Below are 16,036 nucleotides of genomic sequence, written 5' to 3'. Positions count from 1 at the left end.
CATTCCAGCCTTGTGTAGGTCTACAATCTTGTCCCTGACATCCTTGGAGAGCTCTTTGGTCTTGGCCATGGTAGAGAGTTTGGAATCTGATTGATTGATTGCTTCTGTGGACAGGTGTCTTTTTATACAGGTAACAAACTGAGATTAGGAGCACTTCCTTTAAGAGTGTGCTCCTAATCTCAGCTCGTTACCTGTGTAAAAGACACCTAGGAGACAGAAATCTTTCTGATTGAGAGGGGTCAAATACTTATTTCTCTCATTAAAATGCAAATCAATTTATACCATTTTTGACATGCGTTTTTTTGTTAATATTCTGTATCTCACTGTTCAAATAAACCTACCATTTTAAAATTATAAAAATCAGCAGGGGATCAAATGCTTTTTTCCCCCTCACTGTATACAGGAGAGCAAGTCTCACCATGGCGACGTACCGTGGCGAACAGTTGACACATGAGAATGATTTAGAATATAGCAAATATTAATACATTTATTGCAGTCTGTCAATGCTGGCTTTGGCGGCCTACCTGAGCCAGGAAGCGGATCTTGTGTGTGGGAGGGCAGACTGGGGCGGTTGCCAATTTAATTATTTTGCAATCTGCCTAAATGGATAATGGAAACTTAACTTAACACTTAACTTCTTGCGACTAGCAAACCCGTGTCCGGTATCATAGCTTCAAACGCATTAGCATAACGCAGCGGACATAAATACGCAACAAAACGCAAATGAAATAAATATATTCAAACACAAGCTTAGCCTTTTGTTAACAACACTGTCATCTCAGATTTTCAAAATATGCGTTACAACAGTGTACGTTTATCATGGCATAATGCTATATGCAAAGCTCTGATGGCAGCAGGCAACATTTTCACAAAAATAAGAAAATCAACCAAATTAAATCATTTACCTTTTGAAGAACTTCGGATGTTTTCACTCAGGAGACTCCCAGTTAGATAGCAAATGTTCCTTTTTTCCAAAAATAATATTTTTGAAGGTGAGAAATCGACCGAAAAATACTTCAACTATAACGCCAAACTTTTTTCAAAATTTGCTCCATAATATCGACAAACACAGCAAACGTTGTTTAGGATCCATCCTCAAGGTGTTTTTAACATAAGTATTCGATAATATATCCGTGGAGGCAGTTGGTTTCTCATAAGAAACGATTGGCAAAATGGCTACCTCAGTATTTTACGCAAGGTTTTCTGCGGGAGACACCATGTGACCACGTGCCAAGAATGGCTGTAAGGGACCACAGCCATTCTTCAAGGGAAATGCCTAAAAAGAAGTCACAATGCTGCAGACACCTTGGGGAAAACGTGGAAAACATAAGCTGACTCCTAGCTCCTTCACAGCCATATAAGGAGTAATTGGCATGAGGCGGTTTCAAAAAATGCGGCACTTCCTGATTGGATTTTTATCTGGGTTTCGCCTGTAACATCAGTTCTGTGGCACTCACAGACAATATCTTTGCAGTTTTGGAAACGTCAGTGTTTTCTTTCCAAAGCTGTCGATTACATGCATAGTCGAGCATCTTTTCGTGACGAAATATCTTGTTTAAAACGGGAACGTTTTTCATCCAAAAATTAAAAGAGCGCCCCCTAAATCCAACTGGTCAAACCATTTTTCATTTTTATTAGACGCTGTAGGTTTTTGCGAAAAATGGCGACAAAAAATCCCAAGTTAATGGAAACACAGCTTTTGTGTGTCTCCTCCACCTGCTCCCCACCTGGGAGGGCTGATCCCAGACCTGTTCCTGCTCTTGCCGACTCCAACGCCGCTGCTGCCAAGACAAACATGACAAGGAGTTAACATGTCTCACAAAACATATGCTTATGTAATTATTCCGATTTTCTTTTTTTAATGACATCGGTACTAAACTTGAATGTGATAGCACAAACAGACTGACAGACTCAGGCTAGCTGAAGGGTGTTGTTGTTGGTGTTACTCTGCTATGGTGTTCTGGTGGCCTCACTGTGCCATGCTCCTCCCTGCAGGGTAACAATGGCACCAGCCTTCAGACTGACCATGAAGCCCAAGGCCACAGATAACATGGACCATCTCATGGTGGACTTCAACCAGGAACGGCAACTCCTCCAGAACCTCAAGTTTCTGCCTGGTACGTACATCTGGTTTGTGTCCCAAGTGACCCCTATTCCCTATGTAGTGCACTACTTCAGACCAGAACCCTATGGGACCCTATTCCCTATATATAGTGCACTACTTTAGACCAGAGCCCAATGGAACCCTATTCCCTATATATAGTGCACTACTTTAGACCAGAGCCCTATGGAACCCTATTCCCTATATATAGTGCACTACTATAGACCAGAGCCCTATGGAACCCTATTCCCTATATATAGTGCACTACTTTAGACCAGAGCCCTATGGAACCCTATTCCCTATATATAGTGCACTACTATAGACCAGAGCCCTATGGAACCCTATTCCCTATATATAGTGCACTACTTTAGACCAGAGCCCTATGGAACCCTATTCCCTATATATAGTGCACTACTATAGACCAGAGCCCTATGGAACCCTATTCCCTATATATAGTGCACTACTATAGACCAGAGCCCTATTGAACCCTATTCCCTATATATAGTGCACTACTATAGACCAGAGCCCTATGGAACCCTATTCCCTATATATAGTGCACTACTATAGACCAGAGCCCTATGGAACCCTATTCCCTATATATAGTGCACTACTATAGACCAGAGCCCTATGGAACCCTATTCCCTATATATAGTGCACTACTTTAGACCAGAGCCCTATGGAACCCTATTCCCTATATATAGTGCACTACTTTAGACCAGAGCCCTATGGAACCCTATTCCCTATATATAGTGCACTACTATAGACCAGAGCCCTATGGAACCCTATTCCCTATATATAGTGCACTACTTTAGACCAGAGCCCTATGGAACCCTATTCCCTATATATAGTGCACTACTATAGACCAGAGCCCTATGGAACCCTATTCCCTATATATAGTGCACTACTATAGACCAGAGCCCTATGGAACCCTATTCCCTATATATAGTGCACTACTATAGACCAGAGCCCTATGGAACCCTATTCCCTATATATAGTGCACTACTTTAGACATTCAGTACTGTCGCCTGATCTGATATGAAATATTTTGATATATTAAATTCAAAATGCTGGAGAATTTACACATTTCAGCTTTTACCGTCCAAATAAATACCGGAGAGCAGTCTATATTATTACTGTGCACAATAAGATTGAATTAGCATGGAAAAAAAGACGGCTAATATTTGCATTTATTATAATAATGTGTTTGGAAATGTTTCCTATTGGTCATTTGATTATCCCTCATAATTAGCCTACTTTGTGGATTCATTTAGTTTCTTTTTTTTCTCTGGGTAGTATCCAATCTAACTCGGTGGTGTTGTTTTTTGTCTCACTGCTTTGCTTTATCTTTATTTATCTTTGTGTTTATCTTGGCCAGGTCACAGTTGTAAATGAGAACTTGTTCTCAACTGACCTACCTGGTTAAATAAAGGTGATCTGGCCTACCTGGTTAAATAAAGGTGATCTGGCCTACCTGGTTAAATAAAGGTGATCTGGCCTACCTGGTTAAATAAAGGTGATCTGGCCTACCTGGTTAAATAAAGGTGAAATAAAATAAAAAAAATTAAAAAAATAAAAATAATCTACATTGAGTGTACAAAACATTAGGAACACCTGCTCTTTCCATGACATAGACTGACCAGGTGAATCCAGGTGAAGGATATGATCCCTTATTGATGTCTCTTGTTAAATCCACTTCAATCAGTGTAGATGAAGGGGAGGAGACATGTAGATGAAGGGGAGGAGACATGTAGATGAAGGGGAGGAGACACGTTAAAGAAGGATGTTTAAGCCTTGAGACAATGGAGACGTGGATTGTGAATGTTTGCCATTCAGAGGGTGAATGGGCGAGACAAAAGATTTACATGCCTTTGAACGGGGTATGGTAGTAGGTGCCAGGTGTACTGGTTAATGTCATGAACTGCAACGCTGCTGGGTTTTTCACGCTCAACAGTTTCCTGTGTGTATCAAGAATGGTCCACCAACCAAAGGACATCCAGCCAACTTGACACAACTGTGTCCTCCTCCCATCGCTGTGTCGTACAGAGTCCCTAAGGCACTGCACTAGACCAGTGGTTTTCAAACTTCTCCTCAGGGACCCCGCCACGACGGTTCAAACCTCTCCTCGGGGACCCCGCCACGACGGTTCAAACCTCTCCTCGGGGACCCCGCCACGACGGTTCGGACTTCTCCTCAGGGACCCCGCCACGACGGTTCGGACTTCTCCTCGGGGACCCCGCCCACGACGGTTCGGACTTCTCCTCGGGGACCCCGCCACGACGGTTCAAACTTCTCCTCTGGGACCCCGCCCACGACGGTTCGGACTTCTCCTCTGGGACCCCGTCACAACGGTTTGGACTTCTCCTCGGGGACCCCGCCACGACGGTTCAAACTTCTCCTCTGGGACCCCGCCCACGACGGTTCGGACTTCTCCTCTGGGACCCCGTCACAACGGTTCGGACTTCTCCTCGGGGACCCCGCCACGACGGTTCGGACTTCTCCTCGGGGACCCCGCCACGACGGTTCGGACTTCTCCTCGGGGACCCCGCCACGACGGTTCAAACTTCTCCTCGGGGACCCCGCCACGACTGTTCAAACTTCTCCTCGGGGACCCCGCCACGACGGTTCAAACTTCTCCTCAGGGACCCCGCCACGACGGTTCGGACTTCTCCTCGGGACCCCGCCACGACGGTTCGGACTTCTCCTCGGGGACCCCGCCACGACGGTTCGGACTTCTCCTCAGGGACCCCGCCACGACGGTTCGGACTTCTCCTCAGGGACCCCGCCACGACGGTTCGGACTTCTCCTCAGGGACCCCGCCACGACGGTTCGGACTTCTCCTCAGGGACCCCGCCACGAAGGTTCGGACTTCTCCTCGGGGACCCCGCCACGACGGTTCGGACTTCTCCTCGGGGACCCCGCCACGACGGTTCAAACTTCTCCTCTGGGACCCCGCCACGACGGTTCAAACTTCTCCTCGGGGACCCCGCCACGACGGTTCAAACTTCTCCTCGGGAACCCGCCACGACGGTTCGAACTTCTCCTCTGGGACCCCGCCACGACGGTTCAAACCTCTCCTCAGGGACCCCGCCACGACGGTTCAAACTTCTCCTCAGGGACCCCGCCACGACGGTTCAAACTTCTCCTCGGGGACCCCGCCACGAAGGTTCAAACTTCTCCTCGGGGACCCCGCCACGAAGGTTCAAACTTCTCCTCGGGGACCCCGCCACGAAGGTTCAAACTTCTCCTCGGGGACCCCGTCATGACGGTTCAAACTTCTCCTCGGGGACCCCGCCACGAAGGTTCAAACTTCTCCTCGGGGACCCCGTCATGACGGTTCAAACCTCTCCTCGGGGACCCTGCCACGACGGTTCAGACTTCTCCTCGGGGACCCCGTCATGACGGTTCAGACTTCTCCTCGGGGACCCCGTCATGACGGTTCAAACCTCTCCTCAGGGACCCCGCCACGACGGTTCAAACTTCTCCTCAGGGACCCTGCCACGACGGTTCAGACTTCTCCTCGGGTACCCCGCCATGACGGTTCACAATGTTGTTGTAGCATTAAACCATCTCACCTGATTCAGGTAGTTAAGGGTTTGATATTTAGTTAAATCAGATGTACTAGCTACAGAAAATATAAAATACATGGCACGGCTGGAGGTCCTCAGGAGAGGTTTGAGAACCACTGCACTAGACGAGCACACAAGTCGACCACAGATGGCACGGCTGGAGGTCCGAGAACCACTGCACTAGACGAGCACACGAGTCGACCACAGATGGCACGGCTGGAGGTCCGAGAACCACTGCACTAGACGAGCACACGAGTCGACCACAGATGGCACGGCTGGAGGTCCGAGAACCACTGCACTAGACGAGCACACGAGTCGACCACAGATGGCACGGCTGGAGGTCCGAGAACCACTGCACTAGACGAGCACACGAGTCGACCACAGATGGCACGGCTGGAGGTCCGAGAACCACTGCACTAGACGAGCACACGAGTCGACCACAGATGGCACGGCTGGAGGTCCGAGAACCACTGCACTAGACGAGCACACGAGTCGACCACAGATGGCACGGCTGGAGGTCCGAGAACCACTGCACTAGACGAGCACACGAGTCGACCACAGATGGCACGGCTGGAGGTCCGAGAACCACTGCACTAGACGAGCACACGAGTCGACCACAGATGGCACGGCTGGAGGTCCGAGAACCACTGCACTAGACTAGCACACGAGTCGACCACAGATGCCCTGAGCAGCCAGACACTACAGTACCACAGACCACACAGATCAGAGTTAACCACCTCAACAAGACTAAAATAACCCAGAAGAGAACAGGATCTTTGGGGGAACTAACCCGGGCAGGAGAAGACCTTTCTCATGATTTACTGATTCCCTCTATGTACTACTGGAGTAATACTGATAGAGATGGGCTGTAGGGATGTAGAGCTGTAGGGATGTAGAGCTGTAGGGCTGGAGAGCTGTAGGGCTGAAGGGATGTAGAGCTGTAGGGCTGAAGGGATGTAGAGCTGTAGGGCTGAAGGGATGTAGAGCTGTAGGGCTGAAGGGATGTAGAGCTGTAGGGCTGAAGGGATGTAGAGCTGTAGGGCTGAAGGGATGTAGCGCTGTAGGGCTGTAGAGCTGAAGGGATGTAGAGCTGAAGGGATGTAGAGCTGAAGGGATGTAGAGCTGAAGGGATGTAGAGCTGTAGAGCTGAAGGGATGTAGAGCTGAAGGGATGTAGAACTGTAGAGCTGAAGGGATGTAGAGCTGGAGAGCTGAAGGGATGTAGAGTTGGAGAGCTGTAGAGCTGTAGAGCTGTAGGGCTGTAGGGCTGTAGGGCTGGAGAGCTGTAGGGCTGGAGAGCTGTAGGGCTGGAGAGCTGTAGGGCTGTAGGGCTGTAGAGCTGTAGGGCTGTAGAGCTGTAGGGCTGTAGAGCTGTAGGGCTGTAGAGCTGAAGGGATGTAGAGCTGTAGGGCTGGAGAGCTGAAGGGATGTAGAGCTGAAGGGATGTAGAGCTGAAGGGATGTAGAGCTGAAGGGATGTAGAGCTGAAGGGATGTAGAGCTGAAGGGATGTAGAGCTGTAGGGATGTAGAGCTGTAGGGATGTAGAGCTGTAGAGCTGTAGGGATGTAGGGCTATAGAGCTGTAGGGATATACAGTCACTGTGTTTCTGACTGAGGTCCAGTGGCCTGTATTCTTGAGGTTTGAGTATTACTGATACATCATATTAGCTGTATGCTCTGTTGTGGCACTGGGAAGCTTTGAATAGCTCTTTTAGGGGGGGCAGTCTGTCAGTGTAGTGGAGCAAAACTCAAACTGACTGGGTTACGTTGATACATCAGATTAGCTGTATGCGTTGTCGTGGACCTGGAGAGGCTTTGAGGGCAGTCGTCACAGTGGCTAGATTAGAGAACTGCTTGGATAGGACAAATCCTTCTCAAGCTGACTGTGTGGTTGAGGCAAGGCTGTGGCTCGGCAGCGCTGCTCTCTCTCAGCTCGGAGCTAGTAGACATGCTCAGTGGACCGTGAGAGCAGCGCTTCGGTCCTCTCAAAGTCTTCAACTGTGACTAAAAGAGACAGACTAGCCCTTACCTCTGTGGCATGGTTAGAGAGCAGTGTAGTAGGCATGGAATGTGTCCCAAATGGAACCCTGTCCTACTTTTGACCAGAAACCTATTCCCTATATATATAGTGCACTATTTTAGACCAGAGCCCTATGGAACCCTATTCCCTATATAGTGCACTAGTTCAGACTAGAACCCTATTCCCTATATATGGTGTACTACTTTAGACCAGAGCCCTATGGAACCCTATTCCCTATATAGTGCACTACTTTAGACCAGAGCCCTATGGAACCCTATTCCCTATATAGTGCACTACTTTAGACCAGAGCCCTATGGAACCCTATTCCCTATTATAGTGCACTACTTTAGACCAGAGCCCTATGGAACCCTATTCCCTACAATAGTGCACTACTTTTGACCTGAGGTATATGGAACCCTATTCCCTATGTAGTGCACTACTTTAGACCAGAACCCTATTCCCTATATAGTGCACTACTTTAGACCAGAGCCCTATGGAACCCTATTCCCTATAATAGTGCACTACTTTAGACCTGAGCCCTATAGAACCCTATTCCCTATAATAGTGCACTACTTTAGACCAGAGCCCTATGGAACCCTATTCCCTATAATAGTGCACTACTTTAGACCTGAGCCCTATAGAACCCTATTCCCTATATAGTGCACTACTTTAGACCAGAGCCCTATGGAACCCTATTCCCTATATAGTGCACTACTTTAGACCAGAGCCCTATGGAACCCTATTCCCTATTATAGTGCACTACTTTAGACCAGAGCCCTATGGAACCCTATTCCCTACAATAGTGCACTACTTTTGACCTGAGGTATATGGAACCCTATTCCTATGTAGTGCACTACTTTAGACCAGAACCCTATTCCCTATATAGTGCACTACTTTAGACCAGAGCCCTATGGAACCCTATTCCCTATAATAGTGCACTACTTTAGACCTGAGCCCTATAGAACCCTATTCCCTATAATAGTGCACTACTTTAGACCTGAGCCCTATAGAACCCTATTCCCTATAATAGTGCACTACTTTAGACCTGAGCCCTATGGAACCCTATTCCCTATAATAGTGCACTACTTTAGACCAGAGCCCTATAGAACCCTATTCCCTATAATAGTGCACTACTTTAGACCTGAGGCATATGGGGCACCAGATATTGAACAGGGTGCCAGTTCAGACACTGCCCATGGGGTAACCTGACAGTGTTTTCCAGGATTGGCAGTGCTGTGAAGGCTGAACAAATATAGAAACGTGAAACCTAACTCTAACCTTTTTATATAACCTCCATAACATCTCAGATGGGATTACTAGAAGGAGCACAAGCCATATGTTACTTCAGATCTGGGCCGGTATTCATCAAGTGTCTTGGAGTAGGAGATCCTATCCTAGGATCAGGGCCCCCTGTCCATTCATTATAATCTAAAAGGTCAAAAAGGTCAAAACTGATCCTAGACCAGCAATCCTACTCGAAGGTACTTTATGAATACAGACCTTGTTGCACTTCTAGTGGGATGGTACACAACCAGACAGGGTGACTTTGGTCTTATGTTGATATGGTTGATTGATATCAGAAATTAGCTTAGCCAGAGTATGCAAACAAAGAACGATCATGAGCAGCAAGCAGCATCATCAAACCACCTAGCTGCAGGTTAACCTAGAATCCTACCCAAGCCGCAGGCTGTAGGCTGCATCTCACGGCTGTAGGCTGCATCTCACTGCTGTAGGCTGCATCTCACTGCAGTAGGCTGCATCTCACTGTAGTAGGCTGCATCTCACTGTAGTAGGCTGCATCTCACTGTAGTAGGCTGCATCTCACTGTAGTAGGCTGCATCTCACTGTAGTAGGCTGCATCTCACTGTAGATGGCTGCATCTCACTGTAGTAGGCTGCATCTCACTGTAGTAGGCTGCATCTCACTGTAGTAGGCTGCATCTCACTGTAGTAGGCTGCATCTCACTGTAGTAGGCTGCATCTCACTGTAGTATGCTGCATCTCACTGTAGTAGGCTGCATCTCACTGTAATAGTAGGCTGCATCTCACTGTAATAGTAGGCTGCATCTCACTGTAATAGTAGGCTGCATCTCACTGTAGTAGGCTGCATCTCACTGTAGTAGGCTGCATCTCACTGTAGTAGGCTGCATCTCACTGTAATAGTATGCTGCATCTCACTGTAATAGTAGGCTGCATCTCACTGTAGTAGGCTGCATCTCACTGTAATAGTAGGCTGCATCTCACTGTAATAGTAGGCTGCATCTCACTGTAATAGTAGGCTGCATCTCACTGTAATAGTATGCTGCATCTCACTGCAATAGTAGGCTGCATCTCACTGTAATAGTAGGCTGCGTCTCACTGTAATAGTAGGCTGCATCTCACTGTAATAGTAGGCTGCATCTCACTGTAATAGTAGGCTGCATCTCACTGTAATAGTAGACTGCATCTCACTGTAATAGTAGGCTGCATCTCATTGTAGTAGGCTGTATCTCACTGTAATAGTAGGCTGTATCTCACTGTAATAGTAGGCTGCATCTCACTGTAGTAGGTTGTATATCACTGTAGTAGGCTGCATCTCACTGTAGTAGGCTGTATCTCACTGTAATAGTAGGCTGCATCTCACTGTAATAGTAGGCTGCATCTCACTGTAATAGTAGGCTGCATCTCACTGTAGTAGGCTGCATCTCACTGTAGTAGGCTGTATCTCACTGTAATAGTAGGCTGCATCTCACTGTAATAGTAGGCTGTATCTCACTGTAATAGTAGGCTGCATCTCACTGTAATAGTAGGCTGCATCTCACTGTAATAGTAGGCTGCATCTCACTGTAGTAGGCTGTATATCACTGTAGTAGGCTGTATCTCACTGTAATAGTAGGCTGCATCTCACTGTAATAGTAGGCTGCATCTCACTGTAATAGTAGGCTGCATCTCACTGTAATAGTAGGCTGCATCTCACTGTAGTAGGCTGTATCTCACTGTAATAGTAGGCTGCATCTCACTGTAATAGTAGGCTGCATCTCACTGTAATAGTAGGCTGCATCTCACTGTAATAGTAGGCTGCATCTCACTGTAATAGTAGGCTGCATCTCACTGTAGTAGGCTGCATCTCACTGTAGTAGGCTGCATCTCACTGTAGTAGGCTGCATCACACTGTAGTAGGCTGCATCTCACTGTAGTATGCTGCATCTCACTGTGGTAGGCTGCATCTCACTGTGGTAGGCTGCATCTCACTGTGGTAGGCTGCATCTCACTGTAGTAGGCTGCATCTCACTGTAGTATGCTGCATCTCACTGTAGTATGCTGCATCTCACTGTAGTATGCTGCATCTCACTGTGGTAGGCTGCATCTCACTGTAGTAGGCTGCATCTCACTCGTGGTGTGTCTTTGTCAATTATTGTGTGCAGGATGAATACGCGGTCTGTCGTACGGTAATTTGGTAAAAAGCCAATTTGACATTTGCTTAGTACATTGTTTTCACTGAGGAAATGTATGAGTCTGCTGTTAATGATAATGCAGATGATTTTCCCAAGGTTGCTGTTGATGCATATCCCACGGTAGTTATTGAGCTCAAGTTTGTCTCCACTTTTGTGGAATGGGATGATCAGTCCTTGGTTACAAATATTGGGGAAGATGCCAGAGCTAAGGATGATGTTAGAGTTGAAGTATAGCCAATTGGAATTCGTGGTCTGTATATTTTATCATTTAAGATATCAACAACACCACAGGCCTTTTTGGGTTGGAGGGTAGGCTCAGGTTTTCTGGGTCTCTGTTTTTGGTTGGACAGGTTTCTCAATTTCTTTCCTAGATTTTTGCATTCTTCATCAAACCATTTGTCATTTTTAACTTTCTTTAGGTTTTCTGCTTGAAATGTTTAGGTTTGACTGACTGTATATCATTCTGGTCCCCTGACTGACTGACTGACTGACTGGCCATATCAGGCCAAACACAGAAACAGACAAACTAGACACACAACATAGAATGCCCACTCAGATCACACCCTGACCAAACAAAACATAGAAACATACAAAGCAAACTATGGTCATGGTGTGACAGATGGCACACGCGCGCAGACGGTTTGGGTTCCGTGTTTTGCGTTCTTCATAACATTAAGAAAGGCTGTAGATGTGAGGAAAGTAGAAGGTGTAAACTTGGCATCGTTGTTCATTTTCTTTTCTTTTTTCTATTTGATATTTTTAGATTTGATAGGGAAGCTGAGAGGTCAAATGTACTGTTTAGGTTTACTACTGCCAAGTTTACACCTTCACTATTTTACAGTGGAACGTTTTGTCCAGGAAGTTGTTTGGGTAGATTTCCACTCTACTTTCCTAACATCTACAGCATTTCTTAATATTATTCAGATCCTTCGGCTTTGATGCCTCATGATTGAGTTCTGCTCTGTTCAAGTAGACTGTGATTTTGCTTTGATCTGATAGGGGTGTCAGTGGGCTGACTGTTAACTGTGGCCTGATAGGGGTGTCAGTGGGCTGACTGTTAACTGTGGCCTGATAGGGGTGTCAGTGGGCTGACTGTTAACTGTGGCCTGATAGGGGTGTCAGTGGGCTGACTGTTAACTGTGGCCTGATAGGGGTGTCAGTGGGCTGACTGTTAACTGTGGCCTGATAGGGGTGTCAGTGGGCTGACTGTTAACTGTGGCCTGATAGGGGTGTCAGTGGGCTGACTGTTAACTGTGGCCTGATAGGGGTGTCAGTGGGCTGACTGTGAACGCTCTGAGAGACTCTGGGTGGAGGTCAGTGGGCTGACGATGAACGCTCTGAGAGACTCTGGGTGGAGGTCAGTGGACTGACTGTAAACGCTCTGAGAGACTCTGGGTTGAGGTCAGTGGGCTGACGATGAACGCTCTGAGAGACTCTGGGTTGAGGTCAGTGGGCTGACTGTGAACTCTCTGAGAGACTCTGGGTTGAGGTCAGTGGACTCACTGTGAAGGCTCTGAGAGACTCTGGGTTGAGGTCAGTGGGCTGACTGTGAACTCTCTGAGAGACTCTGGGTTGAGGTCAGTGGACTCACTGTGAAGGCTCTGAGAGACTCTGGGTTGAGGTCAGTGGACTGACTGTGAACACTCTGAGAGACTCTGGGTTGAGGTCTGAGAGACTCTGGGTTGAGGTCAGTGGGCTCACTGTGAACACTCTGAGAGACTCTGGGTTGAGGTCAGTGGGCTGACTGTGAACTCTCTGAGAGACTCTGGGTTGAGGTCAGTGGGCTGACTGTGAACACTCTGAGAGACTCTGGGTTGAGGTCTGAGAGACTCTGGGTTGAGGTCAGTGGACTGACTGAACGCTCTGAGAGACTCTGGGTTGAGGTCAGTGGACTGACTGTGAAGGCTCTGAGAGACTCTGGGTTGAGGTCAGTGGGCTGACTGAACGCTCTGAGAGACTCTGGGTTGAGGTCAGTGGACTGACTGAACGCTCTGAGAGACTCTGGGTTGAGGTCAGTGGGCTGACTGAACGCTCTGAGAGACTCTGGGTTGAGGTCAGTGGACTGACTGTGAACGCTCTGAGAGACTCTGGGTTGAGGTCTGAGAGACTCTGGGTTGAGGTCAGTGGGCTCACTGTGAACACTCTGAGAGACTCTGGGTTGAGGTCAGTGGGCTGACTGTGAACTCTCTGAGAGACTCTGGGTTGAGGTCAGTGGACTGACTGTGAACACTCTGAGAGACTCTGGGTTGAGGTCAGTGGGCTGACTGTGAACACTCTGAGAGACTCTGGGTTGAGGTCAGTGGGCTGACTGTGAACTCTCTGAGAGACTCTGGGTGGAGGTCAGTGGGCTGACTGTGAACTCTCTGAGAGACTCTGGGTTGAGGTCAGTGGGCTGACTGTGAACTCTCTGAGAGACTCTGGGTTGAGGTCAGTGGGCTGACTGTGAACTCTCTGAGAGACTCTGGGTTGAGGTCAGTGGACTGACTGTGAACTCTCTGAGAGACTCTGGGTTGAGGTCAGTGGACTGACTGTGAACACTCTGAGAGACTCTGGGTTGAGGTCAGTGGGCTGACTGTGAACTCTCTGAGAGACTCTGGGTTGAGGTCAGTGGGCTGACTGTGAACACTCTGAGAGACTCTGGGTTGAGGTCAGTGGGCTGACTGTGAACTCTCTGAGAGACTCTGGGTTGAGGTCAGTGGGCTGACTGTGAACTCTCTGAGAGACTCTGGGTTGAGGTCAGTGGGCTGACTGAACGCTCTGAGAGACTCTGGGTTGAGGTCAGTGGGCTGACTGTGAACTCTCTGAGAGACTCTGGGTTGAGGTCAGTGGGCTGACTGAACGCTCTGAGAGACTCTGGGACTACCAGCTCTCTGTAACCTAGAGGGCAACCAGTGGGTCCGTCTCCTCTATACCACCCACCTGGTAGTGTGGTGGATGGGACTACCAGCTCTCTGTAACCTAGAGGGCCAGTGTGTCCGTCTCCTCCATACCACCCACCTGGTAGTGTGGTGGATGGGACTACCAGCTCTCTGTAACCTAGAGGGCCAGTGTGTCCGTCTCCTCCATACCACCCACCTGGTAGTGTGGTGGATGGGACTACCAGCTCTCTGTAACCTAGAGGGCCAGTGTGTCCGTCTCCTCCATACCACCCACCTGGTAGTGTGGTGGATGGGACTACCAGCTCTCTGTAACCTAGAGGGCCAGTGTGTCCGTCTCCTCCATACCACCCACCTGGTAGTGTGGTGGATGGGACTACCAGCTCTCTGTAACCTAGAGGGCCAGTGTGTCCGTCTCCTCCATACCACCCACCTGGTAGTGTGGTGGATGGGACTACCAGCTCTCTGTAACCTAGAGGGTAACCAGTGGGTCCATCTCCTCCATACCACCCACCTGGTAGTTTAGTGGATGGGACTACCAGCTCTCTGTAACCTAGAGGGTAACCAGTGTGTCCATCTCCTCTATACCACCCACCTGGTAGTTTAGTGGATGGGACTACCAGCTCTCTGTAACCTAGAGGGTAACCAGTGTGTCCATCTCCTCTATACCACCCACCTGGTAGTTTAGTGGATGGGACTACCAGCTCTCTGTAACCTAGAGGGTAACCAGTGTGTCCATCTCCTCTATACCACCCACCTGGTAGTGTGGTGGATGGGACTACCAGCTCTCTGTAACCTAGAGGGCCAGTGGGTCCGTCTCCTCTATACCATGTTTCTTTCTCTGTCTCTCTCGCTAAAAACCTTTCACTCCTTTTTTAAAACATTTCCATTAATGAATCATAATAAAATAAAATAATAATAATAATCCTGAATGTCATTACATATTTAGGGGACATACAAAAAGCTTGTATTTAGTCAACCCTAAAATTATTTTCCATCGCACGGATCTGTTCCTGGCTTTTTAAATACACATTTCTCTGTGTCGTTTCAGTCCCTCAAGCCCCAGAGATGGAGGTCGGGGGACTGTCTGGTGTTAGACAACACTGTGTCTGTAGCCTGGAAGATGCCAGTGGAGGACAGCAAGATAGACCACTACATACTGGAGTACAGAAAGACCGACCACGAAGGACTGCCACGGATCAAAGACGAACGTTGCTGGGAGGTGGTGGACAACATCAAGACCACAGAATACTCACTGTCCGGTACGGAGCTAGAGTAGGGCCCACTGTAGCCTGGTCCCAGATCTGTTTGTGTCGCCTTGCCAACTCCTATGGTCATTACCTAGCCTGGTCCCAGATCTGTTTATGTCGCTAGCCAACTCCTATTGCCATTGTCATGCCACTTGGCAAGATGGCACAAGCCAATCAGGGACCGGGCTAAGACTGCAGTGTTTTCATGCAGCTTCTTGTGTTTAAAATATGACTAATCTATCTCGCTTTGTTTCACCTTTTGTAACTTTATCAAACTCTGAAAACTTGTTCAACTACTGAACATCATGAACCTGTACAGATAATGTGTTGTTCATCCTCCAGGTTTAAAGTTTGACTCAAGTTCATGAACTTCCGGGTACGAGCTTGCAACAAGGCAGCAGCTGGAGAATACTCTGATCCAGTTACCCTGGAAACCAGAGGTGAGACCGTTAGTTACCCTGGAAACCAGAGGTAAGACTGTTAGTTACCCTGGAAACCAGAGGTAAGACTATGTTGTCTTGGATTAACAATTATGTAGTTATTACGTTATTGGTATCTATCTGATTGACTGGTTGGTTGATTGGTTCCTTCCCCAGCGTTTAACTTTTCGACTCGTCGTCGTCCCATCTGAACCTGAAGGTAGAGGACAGGAGTGTGGGTGGGATCCCCAGGGAGGCAAGGGGCTGGAGAGCAAGGTCAAGGGCAAGGAGAACAAGGGCAGGTGAGAACTGAACCCGGAACACACACAATGTGTCCCAAATGGACCCTTAACACTTTACGCTGAGATATGAG

General features: G+C 48.1%; 1 protein-coding gene across 1 annotated transcript; it reads left to right on the top strand.

Annotated features, from left to right (window-relative positions):
- Positions 1-429: 429 nt before the first annotated feature.
- LOC127921802 (fibronectin type III and SPRY domain-containing protein 1-like) lies at positions 430-15,599 on the top strand. The gene is made up of 3 exons (XM_052505400.1): positions 430-2,117; positions 15,046-15,256; positions 15,587-15,599. The coding sequence occupies exons 1-3, from the start codon at positions 2,003-2,005 to the stop codon at positions 15,597-15,599; spliced, it is 339 nt and encodes a 112-aa protein (XP_052361360.1). The 5' UTR covers positions 430-2,002.
- Positions 15,600-16,036: the final 437 nt, after the last annotated feature.

The sequence above is a fragment of the Oncorhynchus keta genome, unplaced genomic scaffold (assembly GCF_023373465.1).
Source record: "Oncorhynchus keta strain PuntledgeMale-10-30-2019 unplaced genomic scaffold, Oket_V2 Un_contig_23574_pilon_pilon, whole genome shotgun sequence".
NCBI classification, from domain to species: Eukaryota; Metazoa; Chordata; class Actinopteri; order Salmoniformes; family Salmonidae; genus Oncorhynchus; species Oncorhynchus keta.
Note: the sequence above shows the minus strand (reverse complement) of the source record. Positions and strands in the feature narration are given on the sequence as shown.

Coding starts and splice junctions, on each gene's coding strand:
- LOC127921802 (XM_052505400.1), top strand. CDS start 2,003: ATGGCACCAGCCTTCAGACTGACCATGAAGCCCAAGGCCACAGATAAC. Junction 2,118..15,045: donor GAACCTCAAGTTTCTGCCTG/GTACGTACATCT, acceptor GTGTCGTTTCAG/TCCCTCAAGCCCCAGAGATG.